General features: G+C 41.1%; 1 protein-coding gene and 2 pseudogenes across 9 annotated transcripts in view; 1 reads left to right on the top strand and 2 right to left on the bottom strand.

The window, feature by feature from the left end:
* Window positions 1–25,884, bottom strand: part of PBRM1 (polybromo 1) — a 149,138-nt gene continuing 123,254 nt past the window's right edge. For 5 of the 9 annotated variants that reach the window (XM_025375914.1, XM_025375916.1, XM_025375920.1 and 2 more), the window contains 6 exons: window positions 19,267–19,450; window positions 18,497–18,707; window positions 16,732–16,933; window positions 5,402–5,472; window positions 5,075–5,291; window positions 1–2,896 (listed from right to left, as the gene is read on the bottom strand). In XM_025375914.1, the coding sequence (XP_025231699.1) occupies window positions 2,724–2,896; window positions 5,075–5,291; window positions 5,402–5,472; window positions 16,732–16,933; window positions 18,497–18,707; window positions 19,267–19,450 (1,058 nt within the window). In that variant the 3' untranslated portion in view covers window positions 1–2,723. Of the gene's footprint in view, window positions 2,897–5,074; window positions 5,292–5,401; window positions 5,473–9,682; window positions 9,839–13,211; window positions 13,377–16,731; window positions 16,934–18,496; window positions 18,708–19,266; window positions 19,451–25,884 lie in introns of all 9 variants that reach the window. The other 4 variants (XM_025375912.1, XM_025375913.1, XM_025375919.1 and 1 more) reach the window with 4 other exon arrangements.
* LOC112619875 lies at window positions 6,500–6,597 on the bottom strand (annotated as a pseudogene).
* On the top strand, window positions 15,548–15,686 carry LOC112619940 (annotated as a pseudogene).

Here is a 25,884-nt window from a genome sequence, read left to right as displayed (position 1 = left end):
CTGGTTAATCCAAATCACTTTGCAAACTCTGTATTTATTTGGATTAAAAAGCTTTAGATGAACAACAAAAAATGATACATACATGTTATAAGACTAGTTACCACGTAAACCTCAGATGATATGATACAGAAATTAGAATAAACCAAGTTTTAATCAGGTATGAAAACATTCAAGCTCAAAAGTCATCAACACCAATTTGGGGATTTTACAGAAATAGGTGCCCCTCTCAATTCTTCCTCATAGGAAGGGGAGAGTGGCTTAAAAAAACAACCAAAACAGTTAAAGGCCTTTTAAATCAGTTGGCTGACAAACATACTATTTTAAACCTATAGGTTCCCCTCTGTCCCCTGGTTCGCAATATAAACAATTCTTCTCCACAGGAACTTACATTTTGAAAACATTTAGGCATTATACTTTCTAAGCCACATTACTACAGTTCCTAAAACTTATGAAAAAAAGATGTATAGTTTACTTGTACTTTAAGTCAGAATTTTTTTTTTTGGTTTTTCTTTTTTGAAGACGGCTGACCTCAAATCTTATATCCTAAATATTAACGGATATCTCCCAAGTTAATATACAGAAAAACATGATTCTAAAATAAATACATAGGCTTTTTTAAAAAAAAACTTAATTAGGGCCTGTCTAGTGGTGCCCTGGGCCAGTGCTGCACTGCTTTAGGGAAGCCCCTGGCTGGATCTGTTTCCTATAGCACCTCTAGGCACTGGGAAGGAGCCTGGAGGAGAGCTCTGGCTTCTAATGATCCACTTGACCCCCAGTGAAGAGTTTTTTTTTTTAGAGGCTCCCCAAAGAAGTCTCATCCAGACTTTAAGGGAAATAAAATGAATGCATGAAATAAATAAATAATTTAACCACAACTAAATTTCATGTTCTTTGGTGTAATTCAAGGATGTCTAGAAACAAAAGAATCTGATTGCATTATACAGTCCATGATGATTCAGTTGCCCAAATAACCAGGAATTGAAGATTTATCTGACTCACTTTAACAATAAGGTATTGACACACTACTGCAATACATTTTTTTTAAATTCAATATTATTTAAAATACTTGATGCAAATTGAAATCCAGTGGTTGACTAAAGGCAATTAAGTTAAAGGGCCTCCTGTATTTAAAGTATCTAGATACAAGAGACTTTTTTCCATTCTACACTCTTTTGCCCTCATGATTTAATAAGTACAGTAATTAAACAACTGGGTACTGATTCATAGCAGATTAAAAGGAAAAAAGCATCCTCTGAGAGTGACTCTCTCAGCTTATAAACATCAGTGGAAGCTCTACCACAATGGCAATCACCCAGTTACTATAACGCAGGTTTCGAAAACATGCCACCAAGTGAAATAATGTTCCTACTGTCTGCCATCCTATGCTGCCTTCAAATGTTTATTATAGGGTCATATAAGAAAGACAGGGTCACCAAACCCAAGTGTTTGGGATCTGTAATGGTCTTTCTAGTGAGCATTTTATTAAATTATGATTCCCTTCTCCTGTCATTCAAAAGCACAAGCTAAATTTAAAAAATATTTTAGAAAGTGTTAAATTTCTGGTTGAGAATTACAACAACATTGAAACTTAAAAGAAAAAAATACATCTGATAATGAGGAAATCAAGAACACTAAAACATACTTGTGAAAAATAAAGTAGAAGGCAATCAATCTACTCGTTCACAATTATGCTTCTTACACAGCTCATATCTAGTTACACACTCTCTTCCCCATGTTAGGTTAGGTGTTACGTTTAAAAATAAATCACCTCCATGCATACCTTAATGCTTTCTTCAAGATGAACTTCAATGTTTTTCAATGTAACAGGTTTAAAATGTTAAATCATCTGAAATTTATAGGCATAAATTGTGAATTCATTATAAATAGATCAAAATACCCTTAAACGTACCTGCCTAGACTAAACATACCTCAGGGTTGTGCACTTGTTCTGCAAAAATTACTGACACCATAGTCTAATTCACAGATGTCTAACTCAGCACAATTGAAAAAGTGCTTTTTCCCCTCCTGGTATCCAGGAGGTACATTAGCTGCAGACAGATGCACAGCACTGATTACAGATTTCTGTAGTGAGCCTCTGAGTTAATAGAGCAAATGTGCCATGTCTATTAAACATCTAAAACCTAAATAACCACCTTTCAAAGAAAGCACTTCATCTGTAAGAAACAGCTTTTGCAGAAAGTGGCTTAAGATATTCAGGCACATGAAACAAACACAAGTATACTCCCCTCTCTAAGATGTAAACTAGGACAAACTTCACATTTCATTATCAATTTAAACTAATCTGTAAACTCTTGTGTGTGTGTGTTTTTTTTCATTTTGTTCTTTTATATATATAAAAAAAACCCCAAACCAAAAAAAACAAAACCCCAAGCCAAGACAAAACCTCTAATGGTTTCAGTTCCATGGCAACAAGTAAAAAGATAAAACTCCAAGTCTACATATACAACCAATTATGAAACTGGTTTTAAACGAAGGAAACATATGCAAAAAAATCTTTGTGTATTTGATAAAGTCAACTTAATATAACAAACAAATTGAAATAGCTTATTAAAAGTGTCCTTATATAAAAATGGCCTTGTGATGTACAGTAAAATGCAATAAAAATTATCCTCCTTTGTTCCTTCCCCCCACCCCCAGTAACTAAAATGGCTACTGTTCCACAACTCTTTATGCTTCTATATAAAAGAAATGTAATGATGTGATTAAACATTTTCTAGGTTGTATGCTTGGCGAATGTTGAGGGTGTCCCGGAGCATCAAATCTCGAAGGCGCCAGAGGGCATCTGCCATGGTGGTGTGGGCCCCTTTGCTTTTCAGCCAGTGAGAGGGTAGGCGGCTCTCCTGTTCTTTTGACAAATGGACGTCGCGTCTTCGAGCTGAAAATTAAAGTACAGAGAGACAGAAATTGGAATTGGAAGTTGGCAAAATTTCCCTCAATTCTAAGATCTGACAGACTTATTAAAACACAAAATATTGAATATTTATCAAATATTATGAATTTTAACTGCAGAATATTTCCAGGCACATTTCTTGTATCATTTTACTAGGCACTAAAAAATTTGATCATACATTTTTTTTTTTTTTTTTTGAGATAGGGTCTCACTCTGTTACCCTGGCTGGAGTGCAGTGGTGTGATCTCAGCTCACTGCAACCTCTACCTCCTGGGTTCAAGCGATTCTTCTGCCTCAGGCTCTAGAGTAGCTGGGATTACAGGAATCTGCCACCATGCCTGGCTGATTTTTGTATTTTTAGTAGAGACAGGGTTTCACCATGTTGGCCAGGCTGGTCTTAAACTCCTGACCTCAGGTGATCCACGCACCTTGGCCTCCCAAAGTGCTGGGATTACAGGTGTGAGCCACCGTGCCCAGCCTGATCATTATTTTTTTGTAGGTATCCCTTATATTTAATAATTACTTCAATGTTAACGAAAATTCCTAAAAAGGTAAACGTGAAGAAAGCGAAAACACACCTTCTACTCAAAAGAAATGAAATGAAATGAAATGCCCAAAGTTGGTTTAGAAATCAAGAACAATAGAAACTTCCAAACTTCTCTCCAGAAACTACACAAGTACTTCAGTACATACTGAAAATACACAAGTATGCTGAACTAAATGAATAACCTAAAAGGTTTCTAATATTTTTTTTTCCTTTTGCTAAACTGAGGTAAAATAGTTTTTTTTTTTTTTTTTTTTTTTTAAGACAGAGTCTTATTCTGTCCCTCAGGCTGGAGTGCAGTGGTGTGATCTTGGCTCACTGCAACCTCCACCTTCCGGGTTGGGTTCAAGTGATTCTTGTGCCTCAGCCTCCTAAGTAGCTGGGATTACAGGCGCCAGACACCACGCCCAGCTAATTTTTGCATTTTTAGTAGAGATGGGATTTCACCATGTTGGCCAGGCTGGTCTTGATCTCCTGACCTCAAGTGATCCACCCGCCTCAGCCTCCCAAAGTGCTGGGATTACAGGCGTGAGCCACCGCTCCTGGCCCTCATCTGGCTAATTTTTAATTTTTTTGTAGAGACGGGGTCTTGCCATGTTGCCCAGGCTAGTCTCAAACTCATGAACTCAATCGATCTGTCCACTTCAGCCTCCCAAAGTGGGAGCCACTGTGCCTGGCCAATCATTTTTAATTTACCCAATGCATCTATACTAACGTCCAAACGCCTGGAAAAAAAAAAAAGAGAATATACTTAAAAAGATGGCAGTGATGTTTATGAGAAAACTAGGCTTTGAAATTTGGCCAAAAAAACCCATTTTTAGGCAGGGCGCCATGACTCACGCCTATAATCCCAGCTCTTTGGGAGGCCAAGGTGAGTGGATCACCTGAGGTCAGGAGTTCAAGACCAGCCTGGCCAAAATGGTGAAACCCCATCTCTACTAAAAATAACAAAATTAGCTGGGCATGGTGGTGAGCACTTGTAATTCCAGCTGCTCAGGAGGCTAATGCACAAGAATCGCTTGAACCTGGGGGTCGGAGGTTGCAGTGAGCCGAAATTGTAGCAGTGTACTCCAGCCTGGGTGACAGAGTGAGACTGTCTCAAAAATAAAAAAATAAAAAAAAAATCCAAAAACCATTTTCAGGACAGGCACAGTGCCTCACACCTGTAATCCCAGCACTTTGAGAGGCCGAGGTGGGTGGATCACTTGAGGTCAAGAGTTTGAGATCAGCATGGCCGATATGGTGAAACCTCACCTCTACTAAAAATATAAAAATTAGTCAGGTGAGGTGGCACGTGCCTGTAATCCCAGCTACTGGGGAGGCTGAGGCAGGAGAATCACTTGAACCTGGGAGGTGGAGATTGCAGTGAGCCAAGACCGTGCTACTGCACTCCAGCCAGGGCAACAGAGCGAGACCCTGTCTCAAAAACAAAACAAACCATTTTCAGTGTGTTATGTCAACACGCAAAGAAACTCCAAACCATTTATGAAATATATAATTTATTTTAATTGTATAACAAAAAGGGGTGTTTATTGTATGATATAATATGCTAACAGCAGTGAGACAGCTTTGAGGAAACATGTATTTCACAAAGGTTTATTTAGAAGGAATCTCCTTACCTGCCAGTGTCTGATCCCACTTGCTAATGCTGTTGGACTCGGCACTGAGTCCTTCAATATATTTCAGGTAGGCCTCTGAGTGAAGAAGCCGCTGGGTCTTTGGTGGGGGAGCTACAAACATGGGTGTTGTTGGCTGCTGTATGACAGGGGGTCCAGCTGGATGTGGGCCGGGATATGGAGGTGGTGCTTGCTGCCCTGGAGGCCCCAAAACTCCCACCTGAAAGAGTACAGGACCACATGGTGAGGCAGAAAGAGACTGCACATGTTCTGAGAAGGAGGATAACTCGAATTCTGTCAAGTCCTAGAAAATCAAACTGGGAAGCTCACCTGTTGTCCATATGGACTTCCACCTGGTGCTGGAGTCCCTACCATAGGGGCCACTCCTTGGTTCATCACACCTATAATTCAGAATGCAATGGCACAGTTAGAGGCTCTGGGTTGAAATGACTGAAAAACTACTGTCTGATAAGAAATTATGCCATTCATAATTCAAACTTATGTACCTCTGCCCTTGAATCCTTGTAGCTAGGAATCCTAAGCACCCCAACAGGATTTGAAGAGAAAGTTGTTTTGTTTCTAGGTACTTAAAGTATAATACTAGAACAATCCGTCAGATGTATATCAATTATGGCTTAGAAATGATTTGAACCTTGCATAAAATTCTAGTATTTCTCTAGGTAAGCTATTGTCTACATTCAAGAATATACCTCTATATTTCTTCTGACAACACATTCTCCTGCAACTGAAGCCTGTATTTAATTTCAGCAGAAATGGCACTGGAATCAGGCTCAGCAGTAGGCAATGTGCTAGGACAGTAGGGACACAAGGGAAGAGGCTGTGGAAGTGTATAGTTAAATGAGCTTTGTGAAGGTTGAAGGCACAGCCTTGCAATCTCCTCCCAGACCATTAGGAGCTGGTTCTAACTGGAGTCACTAGTGCTGGCAGAGAGAGAACATTTCCATCTGATAGAGTAGCACTCTGAAAAGGAATCATCTGAAGTGAAGTAACCTTGTTGCTATCACTTTATATGCAAAATGACAAAGGAACAGAAAGACTTTATGGCCCTACTAGATTTGTACTATGTCCCTGATAGTAATTTTGTAAGCTTCCCTCAGTGAATGCTCACGAGCAATTGTTGTCTCACAGGCACAGCTGATAATAATGAGATGTCCTAAATTTAGAGTCAGAGGCTCTTTTGATTTCAGGGTGCATATCTGCTATTCTGATAAAATACAGAAATAGGCAAGGGAGCCAGTTCATTAAAAACAAATAAATAAACCTAAAACTGTGGTGAACTGTTCTTGAAAACTTAAACAAATCCTGCTGGCTGTGTAGAACAATCGAGAGGAGGTAACTTCATAGTGTATAGTCCCTTCGGATTAAAAATTGTGATATTCTGTCCAGGCAGGAGCAGCTCCTCATTCTAAAGTTCAGAACTGTTTCATGAATTTGCATGTCATCCTTGCCCCATGCTCTTCTCCATATTGTTCCAATTTTAGTGTATGTGCTGCTGAAGCGAGCACCAAGGTTCAGAATTGTTAAATGCCACTTCCAGGAAGTGTAAGAGAGCCTCTTATTCGTTAGAAAATAACAAGTAAAAAAGCTTCTGTTTAAAAAGCAGAGAGTTTTATATTCCAAGTACCCAGATGTCCACCCGGATCACCAAAGTAGGATCCTGATGATTATTCGTGAATGAATGAAGAGGTTGTGGTGGGTAAGCTGGTGCTCCAGCAATATATTATTAACTTCTGTGTCCATCACCTCATGTGCCCAGGACACTCACCCACCTTAGACTCCACAACACGGTGTGGCTCCCTAAACTGTGTAAATCATTGCTTTGCAGGGCAGCACAAACAAATCAGCAAACTCTTCTGCTTCCTCTATTGACAAATGCCATGCCGGGGCAGCTGGTGAGAATGTGAGCTGAGTCACCAGAAGAGCTCAATGAATCCCCTGCTCCTCTAAGCCTGCTCAGACATGTGCATTCGTAGGCACTAATAGGGGGACTTCCCTGAATCCTTGCTTCTTTTTTTTTTATTTAAGTAAAATAGATACGGGGTTTCACCATGTTGCCCACGGGTCTTGAACTCCTGAGCTCAAAGCAATCCTCCCACTTCAGCCTCAAAAAGTGTCTGGTCATGCCTCCTCAATTCTTTTTTTTTTGAGATGGAGTCTCGCTCTGTCGCCCAGGCTGGAGTGCAGTGGCTGGATCTCAGCTCACTGCAAGCTCCGCCTCCTGGGTTTACGCCATTCTCCTGCCTCAGCCTCCCGAGTAGCTGGGACTACAGGCGCCCGCCACCTTGCCCGGCTAGTTTTTTTTTTTTTTTTTTTTTTTGTATTTTTTAGTAGAGATGGGGTTTCACGGTGTTAGCCAGGATGGTCTCGATCTCCTGACCTCGTGATCCACCCGTCTCGGCCTCCCAAAGTGCTGGGATTATAGGCTTGAGCCACTGCGCCCGGCCATGCCTCCTCAATTCTAAGTAGGTGTGTTGGGCTTCCCTCAAATTGAATTTAGAATTTCAGGAAGGGGGAAAGGAAGACAGCTATGTCCCAACACCCACCAAAAGACATCTGCAACCTAGAGGGTACTGGTGTTAGACATGGCTCCCACTAAGTGCACCTAGAAGGTGTCAACTCCAGCCTGGTCTTACTGGCTCAGTGATACCCTATGTCAAGGTGAGAGGGCAAAAAATTAAGGCCAAGTCTACCTGCTACGTGGGAACATTTACCTTATGACTGACTCCTGCTGCAACAGCAATTCACACAGTCCACTGTTTTCATATGAAGCACCTAACCCTACAAACACTTCCTCCTCTGGGAATACCTGGAGCAAATGCTTCTGTGGAATTATGGCTATATTCTAAGCAACACTCACAAAGAGTGTGGCTGGAGGTTCCAGACCAGGCCACCAAGTTTGCTCACCCTGCACACTGCTGGGTGCATGATCCAAAGCATCATTGGTACCCTGCAAAACCCTATCACTGGTAGGTCCAACACTGGTACAAGCAAATTTAGCAAGTTTCCACCCACATTTTACCATCTAGGTTGGGCCCTTAGTTGATGTTTTAGGTAATGGACCAAATGCTTTCTGAGTCTTCCAAAGGTCACATTCCCTCCATCCAGATTACTAGCTAAGAGTTCTTTTGCAGATGATGGCAATTAATATGGGAACATGTGATTTTCCTTTCATTCAGGTTTTCTTTAAAATAATCTTTCAACTTGCTAATTCACATTTTAAAGTGAAAATGAATATAGCTATTTCTGGAATCCATTTATATATTTCTATGTAAAAGAACTTCTAAGCTTCTGTTGACAGACAAACCAATATCTACAGCTGGGGGGTAGGCTAGGCTGTTCTTTAATGTCAGGCTTTTTTTTTTTTTTTTTTTTTTTGAGACAGGGTCTCACTCTGTCGTTCAGGCTGGAGAGCAGTGGTGTGATCACTACTCACTGTAGCCTCAGTCTCCCCAGGCTCAGGTAATTCTCCCACTTCAGCCTCCTGAGTAGCTGGGACTACAGGCACATGCACCACACCTGGCTAATTTTTCCCTTTTTTTTTTTTTTGAGACGGAGTCTTATTGTTGCTCAGGCTGGAGTGTAGTGGTGCAATCTCGGCTCACTGCAACATCTGCCTCCCGGGTTCAAGTGATTCTTCTGCCTCAGCCTCTCGAGTAGCTGGGACTACAGGCGCCCCCCAACCACACCCAGCTACTTTTGTATTTTTAGTAGAGACAGGGTTTCACCATACTAGTCAGGCTGGTCTCGAACTCCTGATCTCAAGTGATCCGCTCACCTTGGCCTCCCAAAGTGCTGGGATTACAGGCATGAACCACCATGCCCGGCCTAACACCTGGCTAATTTTTATAGAGATGGGGTCTCACCAGGTTGCCCAGGCTGGTCTTGAACTCCTGGGCTCAAGTGATCCACCTTCCTCACTCTCTGAAAGTGCTGGGATTACAGGCATGAGCCACTACACCCAGCATGTCATGCCTCTTAGGGAACTTACATACAGAAAACTATTTCAGTGAAAATTCATTGCCTCCCTGCTTTTTGTTCCTAAGGCAGACTGAGTGAAAGATTTCTGAAGAGTTCTACATTAGCAGCTCTGCAATCCCCTTAGAAAGGCTGCTTGAGGAGCCTGGAAGGAGATGGAACAATACTCTATACCCTGTGAGATAAGAATTGCACCAGAGGGAGAAATGCAACTCAGGGTCAAAAAGTGCTTTTATATGTTACTCTGAACTAGCAATTTGGGAAACTTCATTCACTGATAAGAGGGCACAGCCTTTTAGGCTGTCTGGCTTTTCAAGGACATGTCAAATTAGTTGAGTGGTTATCAATAGAGTATGCCTCTTGTCCCTTGGTTTGCTGAGTCTGGCCTCCACCATGTGTCCTGTGCTGCTGCTAGCAGCCAGGTGCACAAGGGCACAAGTGCTGGGCCACCTGCTCAATGCACAGGACATACCCTGCTGCTGACACCCTTGGGATTCTCAGGGAGGGGAGGCCTGGCCACAGTGGGCCACGGGTGCCTCCTGGAACAACTGGTTGAAAGAGGAAAAAGAGAATATGAAGATGTGATTAATGAGTGAATGAGGATGAAGTTCTTACCCGGTGGTGGGATGCCCGGGAGGCCAGGCACACCTGGCGGAAGATGGTGGGGTGGAGGCCCCCCAGGGTGAAGTGGCTGCATGCTGCCCATGCTAACAAGGCCATCAACTGGGCCCTGCAAAGGTGGAAGGCCTGGCGGATAGCCACCCATCATGCCTTGAAGGACACAACAAATTTCAGACATGCATCATTAACATGCAACATGAGCTAAGTAATAACAACTATCCCTCACATGCACTACCAATGAATAAAGCACCCTTAGTACTGCATGATATAACAGCAATTAGTGCAATTATTTTGTTGCAATAAAGAACAAAATAAAAAGTTACAAATATGAGACCCAACATTTTGGGATGAATTAGTACTTAGTACACTATTATTTGTAGTTATTTTCCCTGGGGTAAATATGCTGCACGTTTTCAGTTAAATAATAGTAAAGAGTTCTAGTAACAGCCTTCCCAAGGTCATAATTATTGCAAGCTGTTCAAACAGTGTGACCAGTTCTGCTGACTGCAATTCTAACTGAACAGTATGAACCCCATCATTCCACTCTGCCCACACTCATATGCCTATCATGGGTACACATGAGGGGAAATAGGAATGGAGGGAAATGAGGCGCATAGTCCTGATCACAAAGCATGGTTCTCCAGCTTGGGGGCAGGAATTGTTTAAGACTTCTACATCTACTCCTCCTTTCTAGCCTTACCATTGCTGGTAAGAATGGATTGTGCTTGGGCTTGAGCTGGGGAACAGCTTCTAAGAACCATCACAGTAAATGATATTTCATTCTTTAGATCTAAAAATGTGATAAAGATAAAACCTAAACCCTCCCAAGCCAACCAAGCCCAGGTCACTCAGGAGCCTACACACAGACTTTACGGAGGAATGGCTGGAGAATCAGGCTCTGCTGATACCAGAAAATGCCAAATGCCATCAGTCTCCAAGCTCAAATGTCCTCATATAAACCTTAACAGGGAGCATTTTAATTTGAAGTACACAATTTCTGTGAACAGAGGCTTTTATTCCTTTATTTTCAAATCGTACCTACACATGACAAAATATTTTCCACTGGCTAGAGAAGAGTTTCAGCAAACAAGTATTTTTGGCAGAAGGAATAAATTTAAGAAAAAAATTCAAAATGTCAAAGACTCACCTATCAAAAGACCTTTAAAACCACATGGCATTTTTTTTAAAACAAGAAAAACAACTTGACTTTTCTGGGATTTGTAATGATCATGATGAACAAGAACACAAAGCTCCCCCCAAAAAGGAATCACCTTTGGTCACAGCTTCTTGCAAAGGGAGGGTTGAGGGACTGGTGCCAAACCTCATTTTTATAAAATACTCTTTGTAGAGGGACTCTGTCAAACAGAGGAAAACTTCAGATTCTGAGAATTTTACTCTTGGACTTTCCCTGAAGATTTCAAAGATATTTATTTATAAAAGTTTGGTCTTTTAAGGCTATGAAATTACTAAAAATTCTGAGATCAATTCACCCTGCTTCACTAGTCATACCTAAGCTGACTGACAAACTTAAAATTACATATACCAAATTACAAAAATTTGAATAATAATCTCTCTATAATAAGATTATGAGTTTTCATTTCTTTCTAAATGAAGAGTTCGGAGAGTAAAAACTACTTTTGAACAGACACCATCATCTTGATTAAACATGAAGAGATCCAATGCTACCAATCTTTTAACCACACCACCAGTTATAGCTTTTAGGGTTAAGTAGGTGGGAAATTTAAGGATGTTAAGAGGCTTTGCTTTCAATTACAAAAGCCCATCTGAACGCAGCCTTCACGGGCTGTGGTTGAAGAAATTATTAAGAACTGAAAGACATGACACTTGTCTTCATTAAACTGTACTTTGGCATTTATTATCCCAGTCACATGTGTTCAAATGAGCTTCAATGCTTGTAAGCAAAGCTGGTCTCAAGACAGCAACAAGGCTAATAAGTAAGACTCAGGCCCTAAGAAACCTGTAAAACCATGAAAAGTCACCCTCTTAGCTGCAGGGTTCCCCCTGAGGACCAAAGAGTGGTTACTGTAGAAAATGCTTGGTTTTCACTCCCAGGGCCCAGAAGTCTAGACAGCACACCCTAAATAATGGAGCAGGGGCTTTCTAGAGGGACAACCTTCCTCATCCATAGAGTTCTATAATGTTCTTCCCCAACAGGGAGCTAAAATGCTGCAGCTGCTGTTTTTTTTTTTTTTTTTAATTGTTTTTAGCTGTTTGTATTTATTTTGTTAATGTGTCCCTGGGTTTTGAAGTCAAGGGCACAGTGCCACAACGTCACACATCGAATAGAACAAAACAGGATGTCAATGAGGGAATTCTAACTTTCAAAGTCCCCATGTTCAAGGCCTGATTTCTAAAAACCTCTGGAACCCCATTAACCAAAATGGGCCATGGAATAGAGCAGGCGATTATGAGATTTGTTAGATCAACATCAGTTACACTGAAAGTACTGAAAGCCATGATTCAGATGTGCTTTGGCGAGTGCAACTGCTGAGTTCAGCGACAGTGCATTTGAGAAGCTGCCATCACAAAAGTTAGGAGCGACAATGGAAAAGTTGTCCTATGCTACTCCTCCTTAAAAAGCAAAAACGAAACAGCAAAAACAGCATTCCAACAAGCCTGCCTTGAACAACACTATCTTGGACTTCCTGTGAAAGAGGTCAGACTGCTTGCTTAAGAAGAAACACAGGTGGCTTGTACAGACCTCACCAGGATTGGAGAGATCTCAAAGAAGGGGCCCAAGAAGTGGTCTGCAGGCTTCTCATTGGAGACATGTCAGACAAAGATATTCAATTCAAGAAGAGTCAAATTTGCTATGGCTACCAGAACCAGAGACAACACACACAAGCAAACCACATTCATCATTTTCTTTTTCTTTTTCTTTTTTTTTTAAAATATGTGACTGGGATACTAACAGAAAATGCAGTTTAATGTAATTAAATAGAAAAGCATTACAGAGTGGGCACAATGAATTGAATAAGGACTTTGTATTCTATTTAGCAGTCATGCACATTGGTGACCAAGAAAGGATTTACAATTCATTGTCAAAAAATCCTTTTAAATGGTCAGTCTTTTAAGGATGGCTGCAGCAGAACAAGGCAAACTGAATACTGGAATGAGACGGGAAAATCAACACCACCTAAAGACTGGTTTTGTGTTTTCTCTTGGGAGTCCCTCTAGAACAGAATTCAGGGTCTATTTTCATATTTTCTGATATAGTGCTCTATCAAGAGCAGTCTGGGGTGGAGAACATCACCAGACCATGCCCATAGCCAGGGAAGAGCTGCTCCCTACCAATTACCAGGGCTGGGCCCAGGGCCCATTTCTGGGGCAGAAGGGAGGCATTGCCCGTATGGGAAAGGCAATATAGGACAACATGGATGACTTCAAACTTTGAATCTGTCATGAGAAAAGGCAATAGACTGTGGCCTACTCCTTATTGGAGAAAAAAAAAATGAAGGAATTTCTTAAAGTGGAAAAAAATGGTCTTAGCTCCTGTTTTTACCTGCAACAGGTGTCAACTGCTGATTGAGCATCCCCATTGGTGTTGGTGGTGGCACCACCCCCATGAGAGCCCCCACAGGGGTGCCTGCTCGGGGAGAAGCACTCGGCTGCTGTTGCTGTGCTGCTCGCTCTCTCTCCTGCTGCTCAGCAACTTTAGCTGCCCGCTCTGTAAAGGCATTTCAGATTTTCAATTCTGTTTTTAACCCAGGAATTCAAAATACCATCCATTGCATTCAACAGGACTAGTAAAAACACAGGCAACAGTTCTGTCTCAATGGAAGGAACAGTAGATGACTAGTCTCAACACAGGAGGAGTCGGGCCGATTTCACTCGGTAACCTAGAGTCCAGCTTTCCTATCCCATCTTGAGAACTGGTCTGCAAAGATTTCAAGAATGTTAAGACTGCAACACACATTCAGAAAGCACAGGTTTTATGTAAACACGTCACCAGCATAACCACCATGGTTAATCTCACGAGGCACCCTGAAGATGAGAAGCGCTACCATTATTCTAGTATTAATAGCATTACAGATTATTTATAATTTCAACATGAAGCAATTCCATGGCCCATTATAATTTTTGGTACAATTGTTACTTACTATATATATTTCCTGATTCTTTGTACCCAATTTTACTCAGATTTGAGGACTCATGATGAGTGTCATGGGGTTTAGCAGCTGAAGAAAATTAACTCTGTAAGGGAAAAGTAGCTGACTGCCTCCTTCAGAAGGTTTTAGGGAAACAACTAATTTCTACATTCTAATGAAGCAAAGAAGTCATGTTTAATAAACCCCAAAGGAAAAAAATGCATTATACTTCAGGCTACAATCATCAGAAGCAGAGAATTATATATACGCGTATGTAGCAATGGACAATGTACTGAAAGAACCAGGTTTCCTGAAGCTGAGCACTTCAATACTGACCATAAACCACCCTAAGTCAATGAAAATTCCAGAGCCCCTCTTATTTCATTCAAAATGCAAAAAGAGCATTTGCTGTGGCAGTTCTGGGCCGTAGAATACATCCTGCTACCTCCCCACTCCCGGCCCTGAGCTACTCTGTTTGCATCTCCAGAGCCGGGAGCTCCAATGATCATGTTTCCAGTCTTTTTGGGAGCTAGCAAACTGAACCCCTACTGAAGAACTCCTGAAATGTTGTATTTCCAAAGCTCCCACCATACAGGGTTTCTTGTCTCACCATTCATAAATAGAAGATCCCCCCACTCATCGCATAGGCAAATGGAGGCTGGGAGACAGGCAGTCACTTGTCCAAGGATATAGAGAGAACCAGCAACCTATGGCCCTAACTCCTGATATCACACTCCAACTGCCACACATAAACCCTCCAACATGGAACTCAACACCACTGATTTGAGGAGGGGGAAAATAGCTCAAGGTCATATAGCTTTACAGAGAATCAAGAAGCTACAGCTCCAGTCCTCCTTTAAGAATATGAAAGTCAAGCAATCAAAGGCCTCTTGGCTGTGACAGAGTTGCCTGCATAGCCTTATCATCACTAAGACTGTCCTAGTTTACAGACCCTTTGTACAACGAGTATGAGAGAAGAAGGCCATTTGAACAAACTATTTACTTGAGATAGCAGTAAAAAAAAAAAAAAAAATCGACCTAGAGTCCCACTTCAAATTCTAGTATTTTCATTATACAAGTGACACAGTAAAGTGGGAAAGCAAAAAAATGAAATGGAAAAAAAAAATAATAATAAGACCTATGGATTGAATATTGGACTGGCTACCCAAACTCTAAACTTTGGGTTTTGAATTCAACGAGAGAAAACATCAAAAGTTCAGATTTTATGTCTCAGGTAGATGCTGCTGAGTCATATAACTCCCCACTCACTAGGTTCTCACTCACTTTCAGACTCCTCTTTGAATTTGGAAGAATGTTCCAGACGCCATCACCTCTCCCTGTCTTCAGTCCTACTCCAGTGTTTTTACCTTCACAGTGTCTTCAGGTATCTCTCTCCTGCTCACACTCTAAATAACCAGCCACCCAGCACTGGCTTCATTTGCCTTGCTGCTGCTGCTGCTGCTGCGTTGCTCGTTCAGCAATATCCATGTGAGTTTAATTTCCAACACTCCTCCAGCTCAGTGGTATAGTAGGTCTTAACTTTCAATTAGGTCAGAAATATCAAAGCTCCACAAAGTTCTAGGTTCTTATGGAACTGACTAGCGTTTTTCAAAGAATATTCTGCAAAATATTAGTTCTTTAGGATATTCATAGGTACTACATAAATACCTAGTCAAATTTCAGAAAACGCCAGATAATATAAAACAGGTTATTTACCGGCGGTCTTAAAGTCTTTAATATGGGAATATGCGTGTTGTATGAAAGGAGTGAAGGTGAGCACTCCCCTTGACAAGGATAGAAGAGGGCCTCGGGCCTGACAACACACATACAGGAATATGCACCATAAGTTTCCACGAGAGAGAGTTTGGAATGCTTCTCAAACTGGTTTTGCCACAGAATGTTTTCTGGCTAAACATCTTGCAGGATTAGGATTCTCTGCAGAAGATTCTTGGAGAAGCCTGTCAGATAATTTCATAGTAATCAATCAATTATAATAAATGATTTTTTTTTAAAGAAGTTTCTTTGGAGACTTCATAAATTTTAATAAAAGGGACAACCTAAATAATTAATTTATGTTTGTCAGAAAATAACAGAACTGTACCACCTAAGAAGAGTAGTGGTTGACCATTGTAGAGAGGAGCTCTAAACTGGCAAAATGAACCAATATATACAATTCCAGAAGGAAAAAGTACAGCTCAAAGGGCAATAGTACTGCCTAATCTAATGTTTACTACTAATTTCTTTACTAAATCCATGTCTGATATTAAAAACAAAAACAAAAACCCAACAACAAAAAACAAAAAGTCTCAAGTATTTGTCTCTAAATGGCTAAGAATCACCAAATTCTTGAATGACAGCTCATTGCCCAAAGTGATTTAATTAGAATAAAAGGAAAATAAAGGCAGTTGAGCTTTACAAAAAAGACCCAAATACCTTAGACGTAGCTATGAATACAGACACAGTATAGGCCAGGACTGACCTAGGAAACCAAGCACTTTGGCAAAGACTCAGCCTGAAGTTTAAATATATGGCTTACCAAGAGCTGTAACAGAAGATCACTGATTTTAAGAGGCCCTTTGCAGATGAATTTTAATTAAAATTATATTTAACATCATTGTGCAATCATTCCCTAGCTCAACATGTGTGCTTACAGGGCTCAATGAAAGAAAAAAATCATGCAATTTTTAGTAGCAAAATATTTTGGAGAAATTTGCAGGGGAAAGTACAACACCAGGATCGGAGGCCAAGTCAGGGGCAGTGCTCTGCTCAGTCAGGACAAGGCTGGCATCTAAAATGGCTGGGTGCCATTTAGAACAGTCCCCAAAATAAAGTTCATGTGCAAGTGGTAAGAACGAGAGTAAAACCTGTCTGCACGCGTGCATTCCTGAAACACCCCCTTGCTTTGAAAGACAGTTGTGCCTAGGCTCTATTTACCTTCATATTCTGCTTTCTTGGCTGTCTCAAGATTTCTCCATTCTGTCCCCACAAGGCGGCTGAGCTCCCCGAAAGAGTAGTCTGGGTGTTGGGCCTTAATCACAGCCCTCATCTCACTGCTGAACAGGATGTAGCCACTCATGTTGATTTTCCGTTTGGAGCCTTCCTTCTTTGCACTGCCTTTGGCAGACTTTGGGGTAGACTGTAAGACAGAAAGGTCTTATGGTGCATCAAAACATTACATTTGGTTAACTGCTCAAAATCTCAGAAGCCAGCTGGCTCACGTCTGTAATCCCAGCCCTTTGTGAGGCTGAGGCGGGCGGATCACGAGGTCAAGAGATCGAGACCATCCTGGCTAACACAGTGAAACCCTGTGTCTACTAAAAAAAAATACAAAAAGTTAGCCGGTCGTGGTGGCAGGTGCCTGTAGTCCCAGCTACTCAGGAGGCTGAGGCAGGAGAATGGCGTGAACCGGGGAGGCGGAGCTTGCAGTGAGCTGAGACCGTGCCATTGTACTTAAATTTCAGAAGCCAGGAACATGTGATTCAACAGATACTGCTTTATTGACATGTTTGGTTCACAGCTGGCTATTTTCTTGGTCAAAACGCACCTCTTCCTTACCTATTACCATGTAAGAAATAAATGAAAGTTTCGCTGAATTCCATGGCTGCAATCTGTAATGGTGACCTCACAATTAAGTCTTGAGAAAATTCTTTTTTTTTTTTTTTGATATAGGGTCTTGCTCTGTCACCACGCTGGAGTACAGTGGTGCAATCATAGCTCACTGAAGCCTTGATCTACCAGGCTCAAGTGATTCTCCTGCCTCAGCCTGCTGAGTAGCTGGGACTACAGGTGTGCATCACCATGCCTGACTAATTTTTTTTTTTTTTTTGAGACAGAGTCTCGCTCTGTCGCCCAGACTGGAGTGCGGTGGCCGGATCTCAGCTCACTGCAAGCTCCGTCTCCCGGGTTTACGCCATTCTCCTGCCTCAGCCTCCCAAGTAGCTGGGACTACAGGCACCCGCCACCTTGCCTGGCTAGTTTTTTTTGTATTTTTTAGTAGAGACGGGGTTTCACCATGTTAGCCAGGATGGTCTCGATCTCCTGACCTCATGATCCACATGTCTCGGCCTCCCAAAGTGCTGGGATTACAGGCTTGAGCCACCGCGCCCAGCCTACTAATTTTAAAAATTTTTAGTAGAGATGAGATTTCACTATGTTGCCCAATCTGGTCTTGAACTCCTGAGCTCAAATGATCCTCCTGCCTTGGCCTCCCAAAGTGCTGGGATTATAGACATGAGCCACCATGCCTGGCCAAGTCTTGTAAAAATTCTGAATGAGAAAAAAATAAACCAACAGAGATCACCTCAACCAAAAGATAAGGTCCTACATAAGGAGAGATTAAAAAGACATGGGTAATAAAAGCTAAAGACAAACAGGGTGATGTTGCTCCTTATTGCTTTTCTTCAGCACAAGGAAGAGTCTTCTAACTAAGCCTGCCATTAAAATAGCTACGAAATTTTAAAGATATTAATTTTAAATTAATGGTATTAATATAATTATTAATGGGATAATGACATAATTTTTGTCAATTAAAAATAAATGAGTAAATCATGGCACTGACAAATTAAAAACTGTTCCTTCCTGTAGAATTCTAAGTTAAAGCTCACATATGGAGGGGCTGGATGTCACTTTACTTTGGTTTTGAGTTTGCTGCAAACCAAAGGTGGTAATAAGACAAGTAACAGGAACTTGTCACCTTCACCTGTGGGGGTGTGTAGGGCATGAGGTCCAGCTCACTGGCCAGGGGGGTCTGAAGTTGAGGTAGAGAAGGAGGTTCAATGACCTCACTATCTTCTTCACCCATCTCTTCAATATCATCATCTCCACCTTCTAACTCGGCAAATTTAGCTTCTAGCAACTGGATCTTCTTTTCCAACAAAGGTGATGGCTCCTTCTGAGGAACAATTGGTTTTCTGAAAAAAGTGACATAAAAAACCTAAAATCACCTAATGCCCCTCCAGAATGAGCCGGAAAGCAGTGTTCCACCTTAACAACTACAAGTGACTTCTTGCAATCTGCAATATATGCTCTAAAGTCAGCATGGAAAGACTTTAAATGTGTGTTTATGAAATTACTTCTACTTAGAGATGTTTGTTTTTAAATAATTATACTGAATATCCACAAAAGCATTGTGTCCAAAGTTGGGATCTAGTTGCCTATATATAGCAAAAAGGGTTTTCAAAATCTGTGGAACTGAGAAATCTCCTAACAGACAGGATATAAACCAGAACTAAGTGTTTCTGCCTCATTCCACAATTACTGGAGTCTACGCCAAGGGCACTATTAGAGCAGCTACCAGGTCCCAGCAGATTATGAAGTCTTTCCTTTAATCTTTAACTGAATAAAGATTTTCTATTTGAAATATTTACTACTCTAGTTTAAGATCTAATAAAAAATTAAAAACACTAGACTACACTATATTGGTATCAGTTAATGGAAGTGCTCTTTTTTCCTTAGTTTTTCAAGCTTTACCTGAAGTAGTAAATTTCATCATCTACCACTTTAGCAGAGAGTGAAAACCTCTTCAATCCTTTGAATTTCTTCATCTGCTTGTCACTCTCATTGTAGCGGCTCTCACAAAGCAGAATGTCATTTTCTGGTATTTCAGTTGGCCTGCAGGAGAGGAAGTCCTTGAATGACAACACAGCACACTTTCCTGAAAGAGAAAATTAGGAAGAAATTAAAGGAGTAAACTGTGGTCATAGTTAATAATTGTTTTATTATTTTTGGATGAATACATTCATATAATTAAAAATTTAAAAGATATGAAAGGCATGGTGGCTTACACCTGTAATCCCAGCACTTTGAGAGGCTGAGGTGGGCAGATCTCTTGAGCTCAGGAGTTTGAGACCAGCCTGGGCAACATAGTGAGACCCCCAACTTCTACAAAAAATCCAAAAAATTAGCCGGGTGTGGTGGTGCATGCCTGTAGTCCCAGCTACTTGGGAGGCTGAGGTGGGAATCATCTGAGTCAGGGAAGTCTGAGTGTGAGGCTACCGTGAGCTGTGATTGCACTACTGCACTCCAGCCTGGGTGATAGAGTGAGACCCTATGTCAAGAAAGAAAAAAAAAAGATATAAAACGATATGTATTGGCATAAGGATAGAATATACAGGTCAACAGAATAGAACTGAAAGTGTAGAAATAAACCAATATAATAGGGCTTTTATGGGCAAGTGATTTTTAATAAGGGTTCCAAGACAATTCAGTGGGGGAAAGAATACTCTTTTCAACAGATGGTACGGTAACAGGACAAGTAGATTTCCACTTCTGCACATGAATGCAGTTGAATTCCTACCTCCTATCATATATAAAAATTAATTTGGCCAGGTGCAGTGGCTCATGCCTGTAATCCCAGTACTTTGGAGAAGTTCAGGCAGGCGAGTCATGAGGTCAAGAGATCGAGACCATCCTGGCCAACATGATGAAACCCCTGTCTCTACTAAAAATACAAAAATTAGCTGGGCGTGGTGGCGTGCACCTGTAGTCCCAGCTACTCAGGAGGCTGAGGCAGGAAAATCGCTTGAACCTGGGAGGCGCAGGTTGCAGAGAGTTAAGATGACGCCACTGCACTCAAGCCTGAGCGAAGGAGCGAGACTCCGTTTAAAAAAAAAAAATTAATTCAAAATGGGCTGGGTGCAGTGGCTCACGTCTGTAATCCCAGCCCTGTGGGAGGCCAAGGCGGGTGGATCACCTGAGGTCAGGAGTTCGAGACCAGCCTGACCAACATGATGAAACTTCGTCTCTACTAAAAACACAAAAAAATTAGCTGGGCGTGGTGGTGCAATCCTGTAAGCCCAGCTACTCGGGAGGTTAAGGCAGGAGAATTGCTTGAACCCGGGAGGCAGAGGCTGCAGTGAGCCAAGAGCACCCCACTGCACTCCAGCCTGGGCAACAGAGCAAGACTCAGTCACACACCAAAAAAAAAAAAAAAAAAAAAAAAGGGGTTTTATCAAAATTAAGAACTTCTGTGCTCCAAAGGATACTACAAAAAAAGTAAAAAGATAAGCCATAGAAGAAAATATTTGCAAATCATATATCTAGTAAGAGTCTAGTATATAGAATATATATTTCTACAACTCAACATTAAGACAAACACATAATGCAATTTAAAAATGTGCAAAAGATATAAATTGACATGTCTCTAAAAAAAGACATACAAATGTCCAATAGGCACATGAAACAATGCTTAACATCATTCATCATCAGGGAAATGCAAATCAAAACGGCAATGAAATACTACTTCACACCCCATTAAGATGCCTGTATTTAAAAAAAACCCAAAACAGAAAATAACAAGTGGTGGCAAGGATGTGAAGAAAATGGAACCCTTATATCTTGGTGGGACTGTAAAACGGTGCAGCTGCTGTGGAAAATAGTTAGGCAGTTGCTCCAAAAAGTTAAACACTGAGTTACCATAAGACCTAGCAATTCTATTTCTAGGTATATATCTAAAAGAAATCAGAGGATCAAATACTTGTACACCACTGATAAGAGCAGTTTTACTCACAATAGCTAAAATGTGAAAACAACCTACATGTCCATTAACAGATGTAGTATACATATAATGGAATACACAGCCTTAGGAATAAAATTCTGATATACGGTATAACATGGATAAGCCTTGAAAACATTATGCTAAATATGCCAGATACAAAGGGACAAATATTGCATGATTCCACTTACATGCAGTATCTAGAATAGGCAAAATTCATGAACAAAAAGTAGAACAGAGATTCCTAGGGCCAGGGGGAAGGGGAAAATAAAGAGCTGTTTAACGGGCACAAAGTTTTTATTTGGGATAATGAAAAAAATTCTAGAAATGAACAGTGGCGATGGCTGTACAGTATTGTCAATGGACTTAAAGCCACTGAACTGTGTATTTAAAAATAGTTAAGGCTGGGCGTGGTAATCCTAGCACTTTGGGAGGCCAAGGTGGGCGGATCACCTGAGGTCAGGAGTTTGAGACCAGCACCACCACCATGGCGAAACCCCGTCTCTACTAAAAATACAAAAATTAGCCAGGTGTGGTGGCATGCACCTGTAATCCCAGTTACTCAGGAGGCTGAGGCAGGAGAATCACTTGAACCTGGGAGGCAGAGGTTGCGGGCAGCCGAGACTGTGCCACTGACTCCAGCCTGGGTGACAGAGAAAGACTCCGTCTCCAAAAAAAGCCGCTGACTCCAGCCTGGGTGGCAAAGACTCCTTCTCAAAAAAAAAAAAAAAAAAAAGTTAAAATGATGAATTTTGTGACATATATAAAACAATAAAAAACTTCCATAAATGGCAGCATAGTACTTAAAACTGTTTTGCACCTGAATTTTGTCACAAAATAATATGTCTTGGAGATCACGGCTTGTATGAATGTACCAAGTTTATGCAACTAGTTCCCTGTTGATGGATGTCTATGTTGTTTCCCAATGTTTGCTCTTCTGCTGATGCTAAACAATGCTGAAATAAGTAATTTAAGACATATCAATTTGCACATAGGTGAATACATCTGAAGCATAAATTTCTAGAAGTATAAAAGCTGAGTCAAAGGGTATGTATACACTTTTAAAATTTTTGTAAGTATTATCAAATTGCCTTCCATAAAGGGTGCCCTAATTCACAGACTACCACAAAGTAGGTAGATACCATTTCCTCATGCTGTTGTCAACTAGTGAGAAACGTTTTCTGTATCTTTGACAATTTGATACGTAATCTGAAAAAAAAAAGAAGAAAAAGAAAGGAAAAAAAATATCTGGGTAGCTTTAACTGGCATTTCTCTAATGGCTGAGGTTGGGTATATTTTCTTTTCTTTTTTGATCTCAGCTCACCGCAGCCTCTGCCTCCCGGGTTCAAGCAATTATCCTGCCTCAGCCTCCCGAGTAGCTGGGATTACAGGCGTGTGCCACCATGACCGGCTAATTTTTTTTTTTTTTTTTTAGTAGAAATGGGGTTTCACCGTGCTGGCCAGGCTGGTCTCGAACTCCTGACCTCAGGTGATCCGCCTCCCAAAGTGCTGGGATTACAGGCGTGAGCCACCGTGCCCAGCCGGGTATATTTTCATTTGTTTAAGAATCACTGGTAGTTTCTTTTTTTTTTTAAGATGGAGTCTCGCTCTGTCACTCAGGCTGGAGCGCAGTGGTGCGATTCTGGCTCACTGCAACCTCTGCCTCAGTCTCCCGAGTAGCTGGGACTACAGATGCCTACCAACATGTCTAGCTAATTTTTGCAGTTTTAGTACAGACAAGGTTTCACCATGCTGGCCAGGCTGGTCTCCAAATCCTGACCTCAAGTGATCCGCCCACCTCGGCCTCCCAAAGTGCTGGCATTATAGGCGTGAGTCATCACACTGGGCCCTAGTAATTTATTTCTGCTCTCCCTTATCTTCTTTGTCCATTTTCCTGCTGGATGTTGATCTTCATCTAATTGCTTTATAGGAGCTCTTCATCTACAAGGAAAATCAGATCTTTGTCTATGATAAACATTGCAAATATTTTCTCAAGATTGTCATTTTTGTTTTTGCCAGTTTTGGTTGTATAGATATTTTCCATTTTTATATAGTTGAATTTATCAGTATTTTATTGTATGAGTTCTGGCTTTTATGTCAGAGATTAACAAAATTTCTTTCCCATGGTTTCTTTTGGTATATTTGTTAATTTTATGTTTATTTAAATTTATAATTCATCTGGGAATCTATCTTGAAGTTAAGATGTGGGATATGGCTACAATTTTATTTTTCCAAGTGGTTACTGAATTTCCAAACACCATTTAGAGAAAAATACATCTTTCCCCACTTATCTGATATGTCACTTTTACCATATATTATATTTGCTAAACTTTCTATTTTGTTCAAATAACCTGTTTACTCATATATAGTTTTAATTGTTATAGTGCTAAAGGTTTTAATATCTGGTAAGGACAGATCCCCTTTCACTATACTTTTCAGAATTTTCCTGAGTTTTTCTGTTTTTGAGACAGGGTCTCACTTTGCTGCCCAGCCTGGAGTGCAGTGGTAAGATGACAGCTGCTCACTGCAGCCTCAATCTCCCTGGCTCAAGTGATCTGCACACCTCAGCCCCCCACCCCAGGTAGTTGCGACTACAGGCAAGTGCTACTTAGCTAATTTTTGTACTTTTTGTAGAAATCGGGTTTTGCCATCTTGCCCAGGCTGGTCTCAAACTCCTAGGCTCAAGTGATCCACCCACCTCGGCCTCCCAAAGTGCTGGGATTGATAACAGGAGTGAGCCACTGTGCCCGATCCTAAGTTTCTTTAAAAAAAAAAAAAAATATATATATATATATATATATGTATATATATATATATATATATTTGAGATGGAGTCTTGCTCTGTCGCCCAGGCCGAGTGCAGTGGCGCGATCTCGGCTCACTGCAAGCTCTGCCTCCTAGGTTCACGCCATTCTCCTGCCTCAGCCTCCCAAGAAGCTGGGACTACAGGTGCCCAACACCACGCCCTGCTAATTTTTTGTATTTTTAATAGAGACAGGGCTTCACCATGTTATTGAGGATGGTCATGATCTCCTGACCTCGTGATCCGCCTGCCTCGGCCTCCCAAAGTGCTGGCATTACAGGCATGAGCCACCGTGCCTGGCCTTCAATATGATTTTTAAAATGAGTTCATGTAGTATCAACTTCCTCACAAGCAAATTCCCACTGGCATATCTAATGGGATCATATTAAAGATTAATTTAGGGAGGATGGACATCTTTATGACGTTGAAACCTATCTAGGCCTATGGTATTGCTTTGCAATTTGTTCAAGCATTCGTTCAATAACATTTTAAAAGTTTTTTCATACAGATGTGGCATATATTTTGTTAAGTTTATCTAAGGTATTTTATCTTACTAGTACTGAATCTTTTAAGATAATAGATTTGTTATTTATTTATATTCAATCATCTTACTTCTCTTACTGTTTGCCATGATTTCTTAGTTGATGCTCTTGATTTTTCACCTCCTTACTTTTCTTATTTTAGACTTCTGTTTCTTCTAACTCCACTGGCTAATACCTCTAGAACAATGTTAAGTAAGTGTGATAAGGACATCCCTATTTTGTTTCTTTTCTTTTTTTTTTTTTCTGAGGCAGAGTCTTGCTCTGTTGCTAGGCTGCAGTGTAGTGCCTCAACCTTGGCCCACTGCAACCTCCACCTCCCGAGTTCAAGTGATTCTCTTGCTTCAGCCTCCCCAGTAGCTGGGGTTAAAGGCACCCGCCACCACACCCAGCTAATTTTTATATTTTTAGTAGAGATGGAGTTTCACTGTGTTGACCAGGCTGGTCTCGAATTCCTGACCTCAGGTGATCCGCCCACCTTGGCCTTTCAAAGTGCTGGGATTACAGGTATGAGCCATCGCACCCAGCCAGAACATCCCTAGTTTGCTCTTGACCTTAACAGGAATGTTCATAGCTAACAACTTATTAAATATGTACGTGGGCTGGGCGCGGTGGCTCAAGCCTGTAATCCCAGCACTTTGGGAGGTCGAGACCAGCGGATCACGAGGCCAGGAGATCCAGACCATCCTGGGGAATACGGTGAAACCCCGTCTCTACTAAAAAATACAAAAAACTAGCCCGGCGAGGTGGCGGGTGCCTGTAGTCCCAGCTACTAGGGAGGCTGAGGCAGGAGAATGGTGTAAACCCGGGAGGCAGAGCTTGCAGTGAGCTGAGATCCAGCCACTGCACTCCAGCCTGGGCGACAGAGTGAGACTCTGTCTCAAAAATAAAATAAAATAAAATAAAAGAACATGTACATGAAAAACAGGTCAGAAATATTTCCAAAGCTTAAAATAGCTACAATTACTATCACTGCTTTGAACTTACACAGCACTTTCTTTACATAATTCAAAGGCCTTTTAATTCAGAAAAGGGATAATTACAATTTTCCATATTTTATCGAAGGAAAAATAGACATTAGGAAACAACAATAATTCTGTTGACAACCAAAGAGTAAAAGTGATTCGTGGCTTTGGAATGGAGGTGGTATCTGTGTGTCCTGACTTGGGTCTCCGATCAACCCCCCGAAAGACAGGGAAAAGGCGAAAGTTTAGAAAACTTCATTTAATAAAGTATTAAAAAATTATCAAGAC

The sequence above is a fragment of the Theropithecus gelada genome, chromosome 2 (genome assembly GCF_003255815.1).
Source record: "Theropithecus gelada isolate Dixy chromosome 2, Tgel_1.0, whole genome shotgun sequence".
In the NCBI taxonomy this organism is placed as follows: Eukaryota; Metazoa; Chordata; class Mammalia; order Primates; family Cercopithecidae; genus Theropithecus; species Theropithecus gelada.
This window is presented reverse-complemented; position numbering and strand designations above follow the sequence as displayed.